Source organism: Clarias gariepinus, chromosome 4 (assembly GCF_024256425.1).
Source record: "Clarias gariepinus isolate MV-2021 ecotype Netherlands chromosome 4, CGAR_prim_01v2, whole genome shotgun sequence".
Lineage (NCBI taxonomy): Eukaryota > Metazoa > Chordata > Actinopteri > Siluriformes > Clariidae > Clarias > Clarias gariepinus.
The window spans coordinates 4,881,804-4,897,500 of NC_071103.1; the positions used below are offsets into that span (position 1 = coordinate 4,881,804).

At 39.3% G+C, this 15,697-nt stretch overlaps 1 protein-coding gene across 3 annotated transcripts in view; it reads left to right on the forward strand.

The window, feature by feature from the left end:
• Positions 1–1,108: 1,108 nt before the first annotated feature.
• Positions 1,109–15,697, forward strand: part of rab11fip3 (RAB11 family interacting protein 3 (class II)) — a 24,913-nt gene continuing 10,324 nt past the window's right edge. For 2 of the 3 annotated variants that reach the window (XM_053494334.1, XM_053494335.1), the window contains exons 1-3: positions 1,109–3,934; positions 10,889–10,982; positions 12,782–12,855. In XM_053494334.1, the coding sequence (XP_053350309.1) occupies positions 1,490–3,934; positions 10,889–10,982; positions 12,782–12,855 (2,613 nt within the window). In that variant the 5' untranslated portion in view covers positions 1,109–1,489. Of the gene's footprint in view, positions 3,935–10,888; positions 10,983–12,781; positions 12,856–15,678 lie in introns of those variants that run through there. The other variant, XM_053494336.1, reaches the window with a different exon arrangement.

The following is a 15,697-nucleotide window of genomic DNA, read 5'->3' on the forward strand; positions in this document are numbered from 1 at the left end:
TTGTGAGTGTGTGAGAGTGTGTGTTATTGCTGCTGATGCGAGTTGCTATCAATCCTTGGTGGAAAACGACAGGACTGTTTTCTTATTTGAAACGAAAATAAAATACTGATTTCTTTTGCGGATATGGACGCTCAAAGACTTTTTTGTATTAAAAAATATGAAATGAGGATTTGTCTGGGAATATCGTGGAATTTCTGAGAAAACGAGTTGAATATGAAGGAATAACGGGATTTGGTTCGACATTTATACATGCTAACCGTGCTAGCATCAGCACAGGTGGATTAACGTACTCTGCGCGCGCACGGCTTCTCGCGCATCTGGCCCGGAGGAAAATAAAACATCTGCCGACATTTTTATTGATATATATTTAAAATATTTTTTTTGTCTTAAGTTAAGATTAATTTCTCCGTGTGTGCTGTGTTCTTGTTTCATTTTTTTTTTCTGTCAGGGAGGAAGGGATGCTGTTAGCTAGCGTCCTCAGCTAACCAGTTAGCCTTCCTCAGCGTTAGCACTTTAAATCCTTAAATCTCTGTACTTTACGGATTTATGTTTCTCACAAAGCTGTAGATAAGCGCGTAAATCCGTCTAATGTTTCATATGAAAGCATATTATGAGGTATTATGAAGTAAAAAAATCGACAGAGGAATGATTTTAGGCCACTAGAAGCTAGGTGCTATTCTGACTGGGAATGAGATGTGATGTTGTAATGGTGGGTGAAAACCATCAGGCAGACCTAAATAGTATGAAAATCATAATTATTTAGGTCTTAAAATGCCGTTCAAGGTTATTAACAGCAGTTATGTTTTGTTTTTCTTCTAGGTGGTTTTAGGCAGCTGTGAGAAGAACCAGATGTAGGTGTGAGTTTGTGTAACAGTTGTGTAATTCATTATCTCTAGTTAAACCTGAGGAGATATTAAACACATAGAGTATACTTCATGTCGTCTAGACGGATATCATGTTGCTTTACAGTGTTAGATACGTTTACATTTTTAAAACTAACTAATGTTCAACTAAGTCACTCAGGTGAGAACTAACCACAAGTAAATGTTAAATATCATTCGTTCATTTCATTTCTTTTATCAAAAGGTTTATCAAAAAGATTTCCATTTATTCCAAAACAGAAAAGTCAATGTGATGCTATTTTATAATTTTTAGACTGCATCGTGGATCAGGGGACGTTATTAAAGTTAGAATTGAAGGGGGAAAAAAAACATGAAACAGAGCAACCTTTCATGCCTGAATAAATAAATGAACCCGAGCTAAAACTTGGCGATACTGTAGTGAAACAAACACAGTCGCTATCCTGGAGTTAAGCTGAGGCGGTTAATTATTTACCTTCAAACACACTTGCCCATGGCGCTCAGCCGCATTTCTGCAGCGGACGCCAGTTAACTCGCAATTTCAAACATTATTATAAAAAAAGGAGTTTTATAAAAAAAAGGATACCTCCTGGAGCATCGACGCTGCCGGAGAGGAACGGCGCTCCTAAATGGAGCAGGTTCTCTCCAGCCCACGAGGTCATTCCGACTGGGAATCTGATCAGAATTCGCTCGGGTTTCTTCTTTTGGATAATGACGACGAAGCTGCCGCCACTGATGGAGGCCACGAAAACGCTGAGAGACATCACAGGCGAGATGGTGGTATTGTCTCTCTGAGCTTTGATGAGATATTTCAGGACAACTCTTTGAATCTGGATGAATTATTCCGGGCGTCTCGGTATTCTGGATTAGATCAGGCGTATCCATGGGAGCGAGGTTCCGACTGTGTCATTCCGTCATGGGATAAACAGCAGTCTGTTCAAGAGCAACTGGCTGAAGGGGACTGCGGTGAAACGTCACATGATGTGGACACACCAGATCTCATCAGTTTTAATTCTACTGCACCCAGTCCTACACACACTTGCACCTCTATGCAGGCTGTGGACGTTTTGGGACCCGTAGTAGAGATTAATTCCGAGTGCCCTTTAGATGGCCTCATAGGCCAGCTTCCGCTGGACCCCTTGCTGGACCAGACACTCTCGGAAACCCTGGCTGATCATAGGACTAGTGAGAGTCCAGCCTCACACTGGACAACAGATTTGACCTCCTCACAAACCACACCAGAGAAATTGACGGATGTTGCTGAGGAAAGCTCAACTAGGACTGCATCCAGTAATTTTATAACTTTGCCCCTTATCAACGATTTGTCTTCCTCATCACAATGTTTGGTTTCCCACCCTGACATCTCAGATGCATTCATACCAACGCTGTTTTTGGAGTTACCTGTACAACCATGTGATGATATCCTCCAGACAGCAGAGACTACAATCACAGGATTGTTTTTAGAACAGGAGAGTGATATACCATTAATTAATAACACGATATCTAATGAAATGCCTGAGGTTTTGTCCAGGCCACAGTCACCTTCGGGAATGTCAGCATCGAGGAAACCATCTGTACAAGAAAGAACTTTTGCAGGATCAGACTCTGAGGTCAACCCTGGGACAGCACCAAAGTCAATAGCGACCAATGGTCCTCCTTCATGTGATTATGAAATGAGTGTAGAAATGAAAGACGTAGTGAAGAGCGACGTAACACCTAATGACTCTGAGGTGCGGGAGCTTAAATATGATTTCAGTGCAGCAGTTTTGTTGTCATCACCCACATTCGAATTTGAGCAAATGGCACCAGTAGAGTCCACATTCACCTCTAACAACGCACTTTCTCCTGACGTCTTGCCTTCATACAGTAACGATGAGCTTCCTGTGAATACGCATGGTTCTGAGAGTGCCACAGTACATTGTACTTACACTTCATCTAAAACATCAAGTGAATTAGACCATTCCGTAAACTTAGACCATTCCGTAATATCCGACTTTCATTCTAGTGACACCCATAACCCAAAACCACTTGCCTCTGAGCAACAGATTATAACAGATACACTTACCGCCTTGGAAGAAGAATTAACTCTGATTTCTCCTTTGGTTTGTTTAAACCTTGATGGAAATGCAAAGATGGAAACAACCTCACTTGACTCTGAATTCCAAACACACTACTTATTAGAACATGATCTTTTAGAGGAAACAAGCAAAGAACAGACAATCAACTTGTCCAATGTGGACATATTAGAGAAAATTACACATACTCAAGCTGCTGTGGATGCGCACGTTCAGGAGGTGGCATCTGTTCACACGTCAGTGAACGGTACAGCTCAACACTGCCAGAACTCAAATGACTGTATGGCTGGGATTAACCAGCAGCCAAACACGCAGGATGACTCAGAGAACCATTGCTTAGGTGCCCATAACTATATATCTAAAAAATCAGTACCTCGAAGTGACATTAATGATGAACTTCAGGAAAAACACACTCTGATTGAAACATTTGATGGCAGCGTGAGTGCAACATTATCTGCCCCAGGAAGCCCAAAAGCTGAAGTCATGTGTATACGGGAGGTGAAAGAAGCTTTTGAGAGTGTTTCTGGCATTTTAGACTCCACCCTCCTCTCAGGTGCAGATAGTCCAGTAAGCCAAGTGGGCATGGCACTGGAGCAGGAAAGGGGAGAGGCGACATCAACACTCGGGTCGTCACCTGATGTGAGGGTAGACGAGGAAACCAATCTACCTGACCAAGCAGACCTGTCTCAGGTAGCAGAGCCACAACTGAACTCGCTTACTGATGAGTCTCCCTGCAGAGAAACATGTCCACCTCTGATGGAGGACAACGTCATTTTTCCTGACGGTCTTGACGATGCCGAAATGCCTCTGGAGTTATGTGTGAGCGCAGATACGATTCAGGACGGGAGTGTAGGTGCAGGTGCGCTTCCAGCACCCGGGCCGCAGGAGGAGGAAGGGTCGGCACTGCGGGCTGTTTTTCAAGCTCTCGATCAGGATGGAGACGGGTTCGTGCGCATCGAGGAATTTATGGAGTTTGCTACAGCGTATGGAGTCGAGCAGGTAAGGCATATAAATATTTGCACATGAAAAAGCCTGCATTATTGTCCTCCAAGGTACGTTCTGTACTGTTCGGTTTAAATGGTGTCTTTGTATCTTTAGATAAACTTAAAGGGCTTTGGGTTAAACAGATTAGAAAAGCCAGCAAGCGTGAGTGTGTGGTTTTTCTTAAACAAACACAAAGTAAAAAGGTTGGAACAGCAGTTCCTCTCACTCCCACACATGCCATCTGATTTAAGTTTTATGCTAATGCAGCACAACGGGAGGACTGTTTTGGTTAACTAATTTCCAGCCTGTGAAAGGTTTCATATAGAAAGGTTGTTTTGTGTTTTGGCTTTTTTTCGTTTCCTCCCGTCACAATACACGTCCGATGAAACCTGAGGTCAGAGACACTAAAGAAGATCTAATTTATTATTTACTCGCTTAAAGTATCAAATCATTGGTTCTTTCACTGGTTCTCTGTCTCTTTTTGTCTCTCTCTTACACACACACACACACACACACATGTATTTAGTTTCACTGTTCCTTGACCTCGATTGTTAATTGTTACTTATACACTGTGTTAATTAGTTGCTTGGATTATTAAGCCTTGTTAGCCCCTGTGTGTATATCAGTGCCACTTCAGTTTCTTTCCCAGAAGCCGTTTGGTGCTAGTTTGATAGATATAATAATAATATATTTACATATCTTCTTTCATGTCCTTCATATTTACAACATTGCTACATATCTATCATTTAGAACATTACACCATGTCGATTTAGGCAAACAAACAAATGCAAACATGGCAGCTCTTCATAGAGAATCAGTTGTTTCAACTGCAGATATCAGTATCATCTGGTGGGTAGTGTTACAAGATCGTTTTCTATATGAACTGATGCTGCGTCCAAACATCTAACCTAACCCGTCCTCCAGTCGAAACATTAGCCTTAGTAATAGAGGTGTCCAGAAGAAGGACGTAATTTGTCCTGGTGTTCTCTTTGCAGCAGTTCAGGACAGATTTATAGGGGTTTGATAAATTGTAGAATGTGGCTCACTTGGAGCTGAGAAAGTGTTTTTTTTTTTTTGCCCCCCCAAGTCATTCATGAGTCTTAGTCTTAATGCCTATAACCTCAGCGTTAGGTCAGGCTTGAATTCTTCACTTTGGTCAAGTCCCAAGCATAGACAAATCCTAAATCTACTTTAGTTCCTACATCTAGCGCAATCCAGTTATTCAGACATCATAAGCAAACCTGGTTGATTCACACAACAAAATTAAGATGTACCATGTTAGCTAGCGAGTTAAACCAATTAATACCAGAGAAAAGGTCAGAAGGTCATGATCAGAAAGTCACGCAAATTCTTCTGCTACAACCTCATAGAGCTCCCTTTGTTTACAAGGCATCATTGTGCTGGAACACAATGATTGCACCCTTGAGTTCCAATAAACAGATTGTATAACACCGCGTCTTAACCATGTATATTTGGATATACCCTGTGTAACTCTTTTGGCTATCTCGTGGTGAAACGTGAAAATATCTAGCCAGGCACGTTGATCAAGGACTTGTTGATGTCTTGGCGAGTCCTCCTTCTGTTAGTCTGTATTAACGTGCTTGACATGCTGATGACTTTTTTGCCAGGCTAATACATCTATTTGGTATTGGTGCGTGTTTGATTTTATGGCTTTTTTTTTTTTGTTAACATTGCACTTTTTTTTTTTATTCCAAACTGAAAACCTCTTGTCCAGCAGTCTCTAACTTTATGACGCTACCTGTAACAGCTGATTCGACTCGTTGACCGCGTTAATCATCAAGCCTCTCACAAGCTCAACAGCTGAGTTTTATTTTTATTAGTATAATTTTTTACTACTTTGGATTTATTGCATCTGAATGTTTTCTTCTCAGAGCTGTTACAAATACAGCTTAAATGTATTTTATGTAGCTTTAAATATCCTCCCAGCTCTCAGAGTGCTGTCCAACTTTTGTTTTTGTGTGTTTTTGAATTGGATCGACGGGAGGATTTGGTACAGGAAGTCTGGCAGGTTTTTTTTTTTTTGGTCAACTGAAAACGCTGATGTGAACATAGTAAAGATTAGATTGGCGGAATGAGCGAGGCCGAGAGTGAATGGAGAGCTTGGAGCGAGGTGTGGATATGTTGTTCTTCATTGTTTGGGGTTTCAGTATAACCTCAGTTTGGCCTCCAGCACTGTCTTGTTTCGCAGGTTGAACCAAAATAGCAGGACTAAATAATCAGTGCAACTAAAGCTCAGTAACACATTAGGTATGTGAAATTGGTGACCCAGTGGTACGGCTTTGAACCATTTATCAGAAGGTTGCAAGTTTAAATCGTGCTGCCCTATCAATTGGGTTATTGGAGAAGACCCTTAACCCAATCCAATGAGCAAAATACTATGCAAGTACATTTTTTGAGTTACCTCACATTATTCGTATTCTAATACATCATTCACACACACATTCTGCTTATGCGTGCAAAAGCAAGTCTCTGAAGAAGTGTGTTAAATCCGCTGATGCTGGTTCCTGCTCTATAGTGCAGGTTGTAAAGAACACATGACTGCAGGATGATCAGTTTTAACATTAACACGTTAACAGTAACACATTAAACACTGCACTTTACAGTCCGACTTGTACACAGAATGCCTCCTAACCCTCAATTGATTGCTTTAAACGCTATAAAGCGATGATTTTGTGCGTCAGCGAATCTGTCTGTACTTTCTAGCAGGTCTGGACTTTTTTTTGTTTTCTTGTAACTCTAGTCTTACAAGTGGGCTTTAAGGTTTACAGTCTAATAGCAGTCTTTTATAACTATTATTTATTTTTATTCCTTAAACAAGCTTGTTTAAATGGAAGAACATAAATTTTTTAAAGACGTCATACAGGGGTAGCTCAGTGGTTAAGGCAATAGCCTAACGCTCAGAAGGTCCCAGATTCAAGCCCCGCAATCACCGCATCGATACTGTTGGGCCCTTAAGCAAGGCCCTTAACCCTCAACTCCTCACATGTATAATAAGATAAAGAAAATAAGCTCTGAATAAAGGCGTCTGCCAAGTGCCGTAATGTAAATGTACAACTAATCATAAGGTCGGGGTTCAAACCCCAGACCAAAAGTCATTTTTGGACTCTTGAGCGAGGCCCTTAACCCACAATTGGTCAGATGTACAGTACTGTGCAAAGCTCAAAAAAAGTTAAAGCTTTTTTGTTTTTTTAAAACGATTAGATTTTTTTAATTATTCAAATATAGAGTCAGTACAATAACTTTTTCTGATTGTTCAAACACCTGTGTTTTACCACACCAAATATTTGTATGCAGCATGTCATATAAGCAACCACTTTTTAGACAAAAAACTAAATGAAAGCTGCTGGGTTTTGCAAAGAAAAAGAAGCAGGTGCAACAGTCAAAATCCTCAGAAGAACTGCATGTAGTTCTGCAGGAGGCTCCGTAAGACTTAGTTACTTTTTCCTTACAAAACTGTACAAATTGTACCTGAGATGAAAGAGTCACTCCAAATCCTAAATTTTGTTCTGTTAAAAGCGGTGAGGGTAAATTTCCTTTCCTGGCAAGTAAACTCTGTGAACACAAACTAACAGAAAGCAAAACAAATGCAAGGATGGACTACTAATTGTGACAGATTTCTGGACTCCTGTATTGTTGGACCATGTGTTCCTTTCTTCTCCATCTCTGCTTGTTGCCATTATCAGAGAACCGCCTACAGTTTTGGAAAGGTTCAGTACAGAGGGGATAAAAAAAATGAAAAAAAACCAAATCTTAACAGGCAACTGAGCATAAACAGGGGAGTGCACCATCACTTAAACAACGTACCAATGCAAAACCGGCCGTTTCCTCTCATTTCCATTTTGCTCTGTATGCAAATCCCTACCAGGAAGTTAACATGAGGTACAGGATAGAACGTGTGAAGGATTGAAAACAATGCTGTTTTATAGATTAACTATTCCTTACGAATTAGCTTATGAATTCAAGTGTGAAAAGCAGTGTGATCGATTTAGCTGATTAGCTCATTGTTTATGACATCAAGATATCAGGGTTTAATGTGTTTCTTGTTATATTGCTCAAACACTCAGTTAAGAATTGTTAACATTTGCACTAAATTTGTTTGCTAATAAAATAGGATGATCAAAGATATTGGTACAACCAAACACAAATTCACTAGTTAAACTTATAACTCAAGTTAACACCCTTTGTTTTGTTGTCTCATTTTTCTTTTGTTGCTGTGGTCTGTGGTGGTAAATCTTTCCGACCAACAAACAGGAAATGACACACACATAGTTGCCCAGAGCTATTGCTCCAGCTTGCATACTTTCCTCTCGCTTCTGAAATGTCACACCTGAGAAATATCTTTTCAATTTTCTCTCTCACTTTTCATGACCAGAGGATAGAGAAGTGTAGATATGGTCAGCATGAAAACGCAGCCTTTTGTGTGTGTGTGAAGCGTGGGTCATATGGTATGATATATATTAGGAATATATAACTGTTTTAACTTTGTGGGGACCTTTTGGAAAGAAAACTGCTTCCTGTTTGTTCCTAGTTTTTTTTTTTTTTTTTACAGCTTTTTTAACCTTGAAAATTTTTCATTTATTCAGGCTAAGGTTAGGTTTAGCATTTATGAACTGTAGATGTAGCACTGATTAGCTGCATTAGTAATTGTAAGTTGGTGGTACCCATAACGACAGTTTAACAAAAATGTGTGTATGTGTTTGTAGGTAGATAGTTCAATACACTTGGTGATTCACTGGAAAGAGGCCCCTAATATTCTACAATAAAGCCCAATTCCAATTCTACCCCTTACCCCTACACTTAGCCCTACCCCTCCGTTTGGCGCTTTCACGTGAAGGGGTAGGGGTGTGTCATTTCTCTTTTGGTTGGAGGGGTAGGGGTAAGGGGAAGGGCCAGATAGCCCTCCAAACGAAGATTTTTCGGGACCTCACTTCAAACAAAGGGCTAAGCAAAATTTTTTAACATGGCTGCTCACTCGAGCAAGCAGACCCATAAATCTAAGTAATTTTTGCCATTAATAAGGATTTTTATGACAAGTTTTCGTTATATGTATATTACCTTTAGTCTCGTGTTTGTGTTTGTGGTGGTGTTCTGTAAAGAAACGTTTGCAAAAAAATTGCTAAAGTTTGCTAGCGGATAGCACAGATTGCGCGATATTACAAAAATATATTTTTATGTCATATACACTTTACTGCATGCTACAAACAAATATAAAAGTTCAGTAGCACGGCAGTTTGCCGAGCATTTGATAACGCATTGTTTGTTTTGCTTACGGCCATACTGTATGTGTACATGTAAATGAACGGATACGTATGATGACATATAACAGTGTTGTAGTGGTGTCCCATTTTTTAGGGGAAATTTTTTAACCCTTCCCCTTTTCCACTTCGTTTCAAGGGGCGAGGGGTAGGGGAAGGGGTATAAAATAGAATTGGGATTGGGCTTAACTGTCGTTATAATGAAACAATCTGCACCAAAAAATAAATACACTATACACATAGTATACTAATATATGTGTTTTCTACCGGACACGTTTCGACACAACACTCCATGATCATGAAGCATTATGGCTGCCAGGCGCTTTCGTTATTAATCTGACTCGGGGGCATCCAGGTGTGTTTAAAGCTCCACATACTGAGGAGCACGCTGTACGTTAATTTACTAAGATTGCTTCATCTTAGAGTTATTACAGAATATTTGGGGCCTCTTTCAAATGAATCATCCTGTGTATTTAATATTGCAATATAATCAAATATTAAAGAATAAAATATATTTAAATTTCTATTTAAATTACTTTAAGAAACTCTTTTGCTATGCCCCATGTTTTATTGCTTAATCATTGACTTGTAGCGATATTGCAGTTCGACGTCACAAATGAGTCTTCTGTGCACTTTTTACAAAGTAATTTGTTGAATAATTTGTATTTTAACCAGAATCGGTGATAAACGCACCAAACAATTAAATCTTATGACCAGGTTAACGCTTTTTCAGATCTAACTCTGTTCTGATTGGTCAGCACTTCATGTCCCCAATACGCGAGTCTTCAATCAAAAATGAAACTTTATGAAACTTTATATTAATGAAATTTTTATTACTTGCTTGTTTAATTGAACCTTAGGATAGATATATATTTGAGAACTAGCACTGTTCTGTGTGTGTGTGTGTGTGTGTGTGTGTGTGTGTTTCCATATTTAATTGACATTTTTGGCCAAAGTATCAATGACACTAATTGAGGTCAAAGTCAGAGTTCTAGTAATTTGACAACTCGAAACATTCTTTACTCCAGAGTGTGATGTTTTGCACCATGCTTTCATTCAGACTTGAGTGTATTCCGTGCGTGCGTGTGTGTGTGCTTGTGTGTTTTCTTACAGCGTTCCCTTGCTGCATAATTAAACACCACACACTTCCGTCTCTGGAGACGGGGTCAAAACTTTTCCATCACACACACACCATTGCTGCAGTGTTTGAAATGCCGCTGTGCTGGATTCCGAGCTCTTTTATCTGTGTGTGTGTGTGTGTGTGTGGACTGTCCTGACTCTGAAACCCCACTCTGTCTCCCTGGAAACCTGATCTCTTGTTGCTAGGCTACAGGATAACCTGATTGTATCTACTCAGCACAGAACAGCTTAAGTTAAACGCGAGAGGGAGAGAGTGTGTGCGTGTCTGTTTATATATAAATTGTGTGTACTTTGTGTATATATATATATATATATATATATATATATATATATATTAGTGTGTGTGTGTGGAGGAGGACACTTTTGAATTTAACTAAATGAATGTGTATAAATGCAAACACCAGCAGGTTCATTTATTGCTACATGATGCAGTCTGTGTTGGGGTGTAAGGACAGTTTATTTTTAGTGTTTATAATATTCAAAGTTTCTAGTCTGTTAAGAGGAAGCGTGATGTGTTCCAAACATTTTGTATCTGCGCTTGTGTGTGTTTCAGGTGAAGGACCTGACTCGCTTTCTCGACCCGAGTGGCCTGGGAGTCATCAGCTTTGAGGATTTTCACAGAGGCATCACAGCCATCAGCAATGGAGGTACACATGTATACACACACACACATACACACACACACACACAAAACATGCACACAGGAAAAGAACCGAGTTCCATAGTAGGCTGCACAGTATTGGAAAAAACTGACATTGCACTATCTTTGCAATATATTTGCGATATATGTTGCGATATGTAGAAATACAGTAACGTTATCAGATGCCTTGAATTTCTGATAGACATTGCCTTAGGTAGAAGGGTGGGTAGATACACAGAAACCGACAGACAGAAACATAGACAGAACATAGACACTCAAACAGACGCGTAAGCAGACAGACTGGAAAGTCAATAGTCAGACATGCCGATAGGTACATAAACAGACACATAGACAGAGAGGTAGGTAAGAGGGTAGGTATATGGACATTTTCATCCAGACAGACAGACAGAGATATAAACAAAAAGATTGCCCAGCTATTTTTTTTGTCCTGAAGCTTGATGCATTGTTTCACACTGTTTCATCACAACTGTATTTTCTTACTTAACATCAGTAAAGCTGAGGCTGCAGCTCGGCCCGTACACTACTCTGCTTAAGTACATCATCAGAACAGATATCACGTCTCTTACGAGTTCTAACTCAATCTGAACTCGCTGGGGGCTTTTTTAATCAAACCTAGTGTGTGTGTGTGTGTGTGTGTGGTGTGTGTAATAAAAGACACCATTCCCTGTCACAGTGACAAGCTATCCACTGCTCCACTTTTTTGAGAGTTGATGACTTGGACAGAATGAGTAACAAGCAGTGTCCTTGTTAACTGTCAGAATTACTCAGTCCGTCATCTGCTGTCTCTGTAAGCACGGAGTTCCACTCTTACTGAACAGTGACACTAATTAAAGGGATCACCGCCTTATTACATGCTAAAGAAAAAAAACGAACTGGAAAAATGAATCTTGACTCTTGTGAAAGTTACAACCATGAATATTGCTGGGTAATTTTTTAACGTGGATTTTATTTAATTAAGAGGTATCATAGAAGATAAGGGAAAATAAGTAGATTAATAATTTATCTAGTAAATATATACAGAAGGCTAAAATTTTACTAAATCATTTAATATTTCTGTCTTCTTTTTTATGCAGTGGAACCTTGGATTATGAGCATTGCCCAGTGTTCCAAAACACTCGTAAACCAAATTAAATTTTCCCATAAGAAATAATGGAAACTCAAATTATTCGTTCTACAGCCCAAAAAATAAATACATAAACATAATTAATACAAAATATAATGTAAAAATAAAACAAATTAACCTGCACTTTACCTTAAAAAAAAGTTAAAATAAATCCTGACAGAAGTGTTTCCGTTTGTGCATGCAGGCGATGTGTGTGTGTGTGTATGTGTGTGTAATGTGCGTGCACACACACACACACCACATTAACGGAGAGACTGTTTTATCAGGAAAATTAGCAAGGAACATCGCTAGTCACACTTGCGTGAGCGCATACTAACGGAATCACTGCTGTAAAGTAAAAAAACAACAACAACAAAAAAAACAACAAATAATGAACCTGCACACTTTACCTTTGAAAAGAATCGTGTTCCACATGTTCCAGTATTTTTTGGAGTGGACTGTGCGTACATACATTAAGTGTTTAGGTACATAGTAGGGAGTTATGTTTTGGTGTATTGTAATGTTTTATACAGGGCTCCAGAATTTTTTACATAGATACTTAGATAGACAGATAAGTGAAGCAAGAAAAACATATAGCTGTGAATATAGACATGTTGAGTGATTACCTTTACTAAATTTCCTCTTTCTCTATCTTTCTCTCTCTCTTTGCATCTTTTGCTCAGGATCTGACCCAGATCTCTACAAGCTACAGCTCACTTCAGGGGATGCCAACGGGGTGGCCGAGGAATACGATGAGGTAAGCCACACACAAATTGTGGGTATACTCACTCCGTCATTCATCCTCACTACCAATCTTTCTCCATTCTTCTCTCATTCTCTCTGTTTGTATTGGACAGACACATCTGTTATTACGCTCGGCGCTCAGAATATCTGACATTCCTGCGCATTTTCTGTTGAGTTTTATCTTGGGAATTCATTCTCCAGCTTGCCTAAGGAAGCTGATCAGAGAAAAATCTCAGTCTTAATGTTTTATTAAGATATATATATATATATTTTTTTTCTTTAGAATGTAAATATGTGATACAGCCGAGACACCGGCTTCAGTTTTTGGACAGGTTTTGAAAACAGAGTGCACCGGGGCACAAAATCTTTCAGCAGTTAAAGCTTTGCATCAATAAAATCTTATACCGCATGCCCAGCTCTTTTATTCCTAGTGTTCGTTATTTAGGAAAGTGAAGACAGGGCCGTGTTAGGTTTAATGACTTTGTGCTTCTCTGCCTGCTGGGCTTTAAATCATCAATACCATGCATTTAGGGTTTAAAAGTTACTAGGATAGGATTTTTCAAGCTTACAGTATAATGCATATCCTGACTCAAATAAGCCTCGTGTTCGTCGCATTCCACCTCCAAAAAACACACAATCTTTCACTTCTTATCTTATTTGTTTTGGAGAAATTCCACTGTGGTATCAGTGCCACCTGCCGGTGCGTGTCATACATCAACAGTGACTCAGTCCTACCACATGAGTTAAGAAGAATTAACACATCAGCTCGTACGTATGTCTATAAATATCTCCCTCTCCGAGGTGAAGGACATGGCAGTTAGAAAAGCGATTCATTTGTTCATTCCGTTGAGTCACGTTTCTGTCTGCTCAGCTGCATTTACGTTCCTGAAGAATGCTTTGCGTTGTAAATGACATTTCATCTCCGTCTTGCGGTTTTGTTTTGTTTTTTCTTTCGTGCTTTGTTGGCAGAAACAGAAAATCCTGTTACCACGTATCACTTAACGCCCACAGCCGTTTCACTCGCGTTAACCTTCTTATTTTGTACAGTCTCAGTTTTCACAACACGTTTCCAAAGCCAAAGGACATTTCGGAAAAAATAAAAAAATGCAACAAGTAAGCCGCAATACTAACAATAAATAACAAACTGGTTCTTTCATCCGCTAAAGCTTGGAAAAAAACAGCTAGCTTAAATATTTATGTAGTGTGATGATCCACGTTTAAATATGCTAGGTTTATTTATTGAATATTTACCAATATTGACAATTCACATTTAAACATGCTACTTTTATTCAGTGCTTTTTTTTGCTTTGTTTTTTAGATTTGACATATGCAAGAGTAATGAGGTGTTAACACTGAAATTGTCTTCATAATGCAGCTAAATAAAGGTGTCCTAAAATAGGCTCCATCCGCAAACACATTAATACTGTATTTCATGCCCTTGAGTTATTTTTTTTGGCTTCTTTTACGTTCGTATAAGTAGCTCTATATAAGCGCAATATAGATAAAAAAAAATTATATATATATATATATATATATATATATATATATAAAGTGTAAAATAACAGAGGTGGTTAAGGTGGATCACGTGTTATTTTGTGAACTTCTGCTAATAAGAATGGTGGTTAAGGTGTTGGAATGCTGTGTGTCGCCGGGTCCCCAGTTCGAGCCCCAAAGGTTCATCCTCAACTGCTCAGATACAATAAGGTGTAGAGCTAGCCACTCATCCCAGTAAGAGTATTTGCCTGATATGCTTATGGGCATGGATCAAAAAATTGATCATCATTATTACTCGTTTTAAAATTTGCATTTAAGGGCAATGAAAAATAGTGTTTTTGGTCTGTAATTTCAATCCCTATTTTTTTTTTGTGTGTGTGTGTGGGGCGGGGTTGTTTAAAGGCAGAGGTCTAGATGCTTTTACCAGAGAAAAATTGTGGATGTGTTAATTAAGGAAAGGTGATTTTATCAAAACCTGATTGAAAATAACTTAAGAAAGGTGTCGAACTCGACTCTCGAATGCGAGAAACTTTTCTAATGCAAATACGTCTGGAGAAAACTATCAGTCAGCCATCCTTACAACATTTTAACCTTTTCCTCAAAAAAATAAAAAAAGATTCCTATTTTGTCCATCTTGAGTGTCTGAATCATTAATCCCAAGTTTCTGTTCTGTTTATGGACTAGCACGCGTGTGTGTGTTTGGCTTGTGGCGGGAGGGGGGCGGGGGCGGGGCTGGTGGACTCACCAGCATGGTCATAAATATAGTGGAACGATGGTTTGAACAGAGCTGCACCTTTACTACAAGTTTACTTTCCCCCCCTTACTTCCGACTTCTCTCTCTCTCTCTCTCTCACACACACACACACACACACACACACACACACACACACACACACACACACTCTCTCTCTCTCTCTCCTTTCCCTCCCCATTTCCTCTGAATAGACGTGTTGTTTCTGTGTTTACTTTCAAAACACACAAGGTGGTTGGGTGTGGAACGCTGCTCCAGGAAAATGTTCTCCTTAAATTGTGTGTATGTTCTTTCACATATAAACACACACACATACATAGACACCACAAACATATACCTGTTTTGTGTTGTTTATCGCCGCAATCGCTGAAATTGTTGTTCACATGAACAGCAATGAAATTGTTGTGTGTTTTGTGTGTGCGTCCTTGTATTCGGGCCTAGAGACAAGAATCAGGTGTTAGTTTATATATTGTTGAGAGTTACATTTATTCTAAAAGCACACACACACACGCAAACAGACAAAAAAAAAAAAAACCTGTGTGGCTCCGCCCACTCCCGTCTGCTCTGCCCTTCGGACTTCCCAGGCTAGGCTTTACTTTTCCATTTCAGT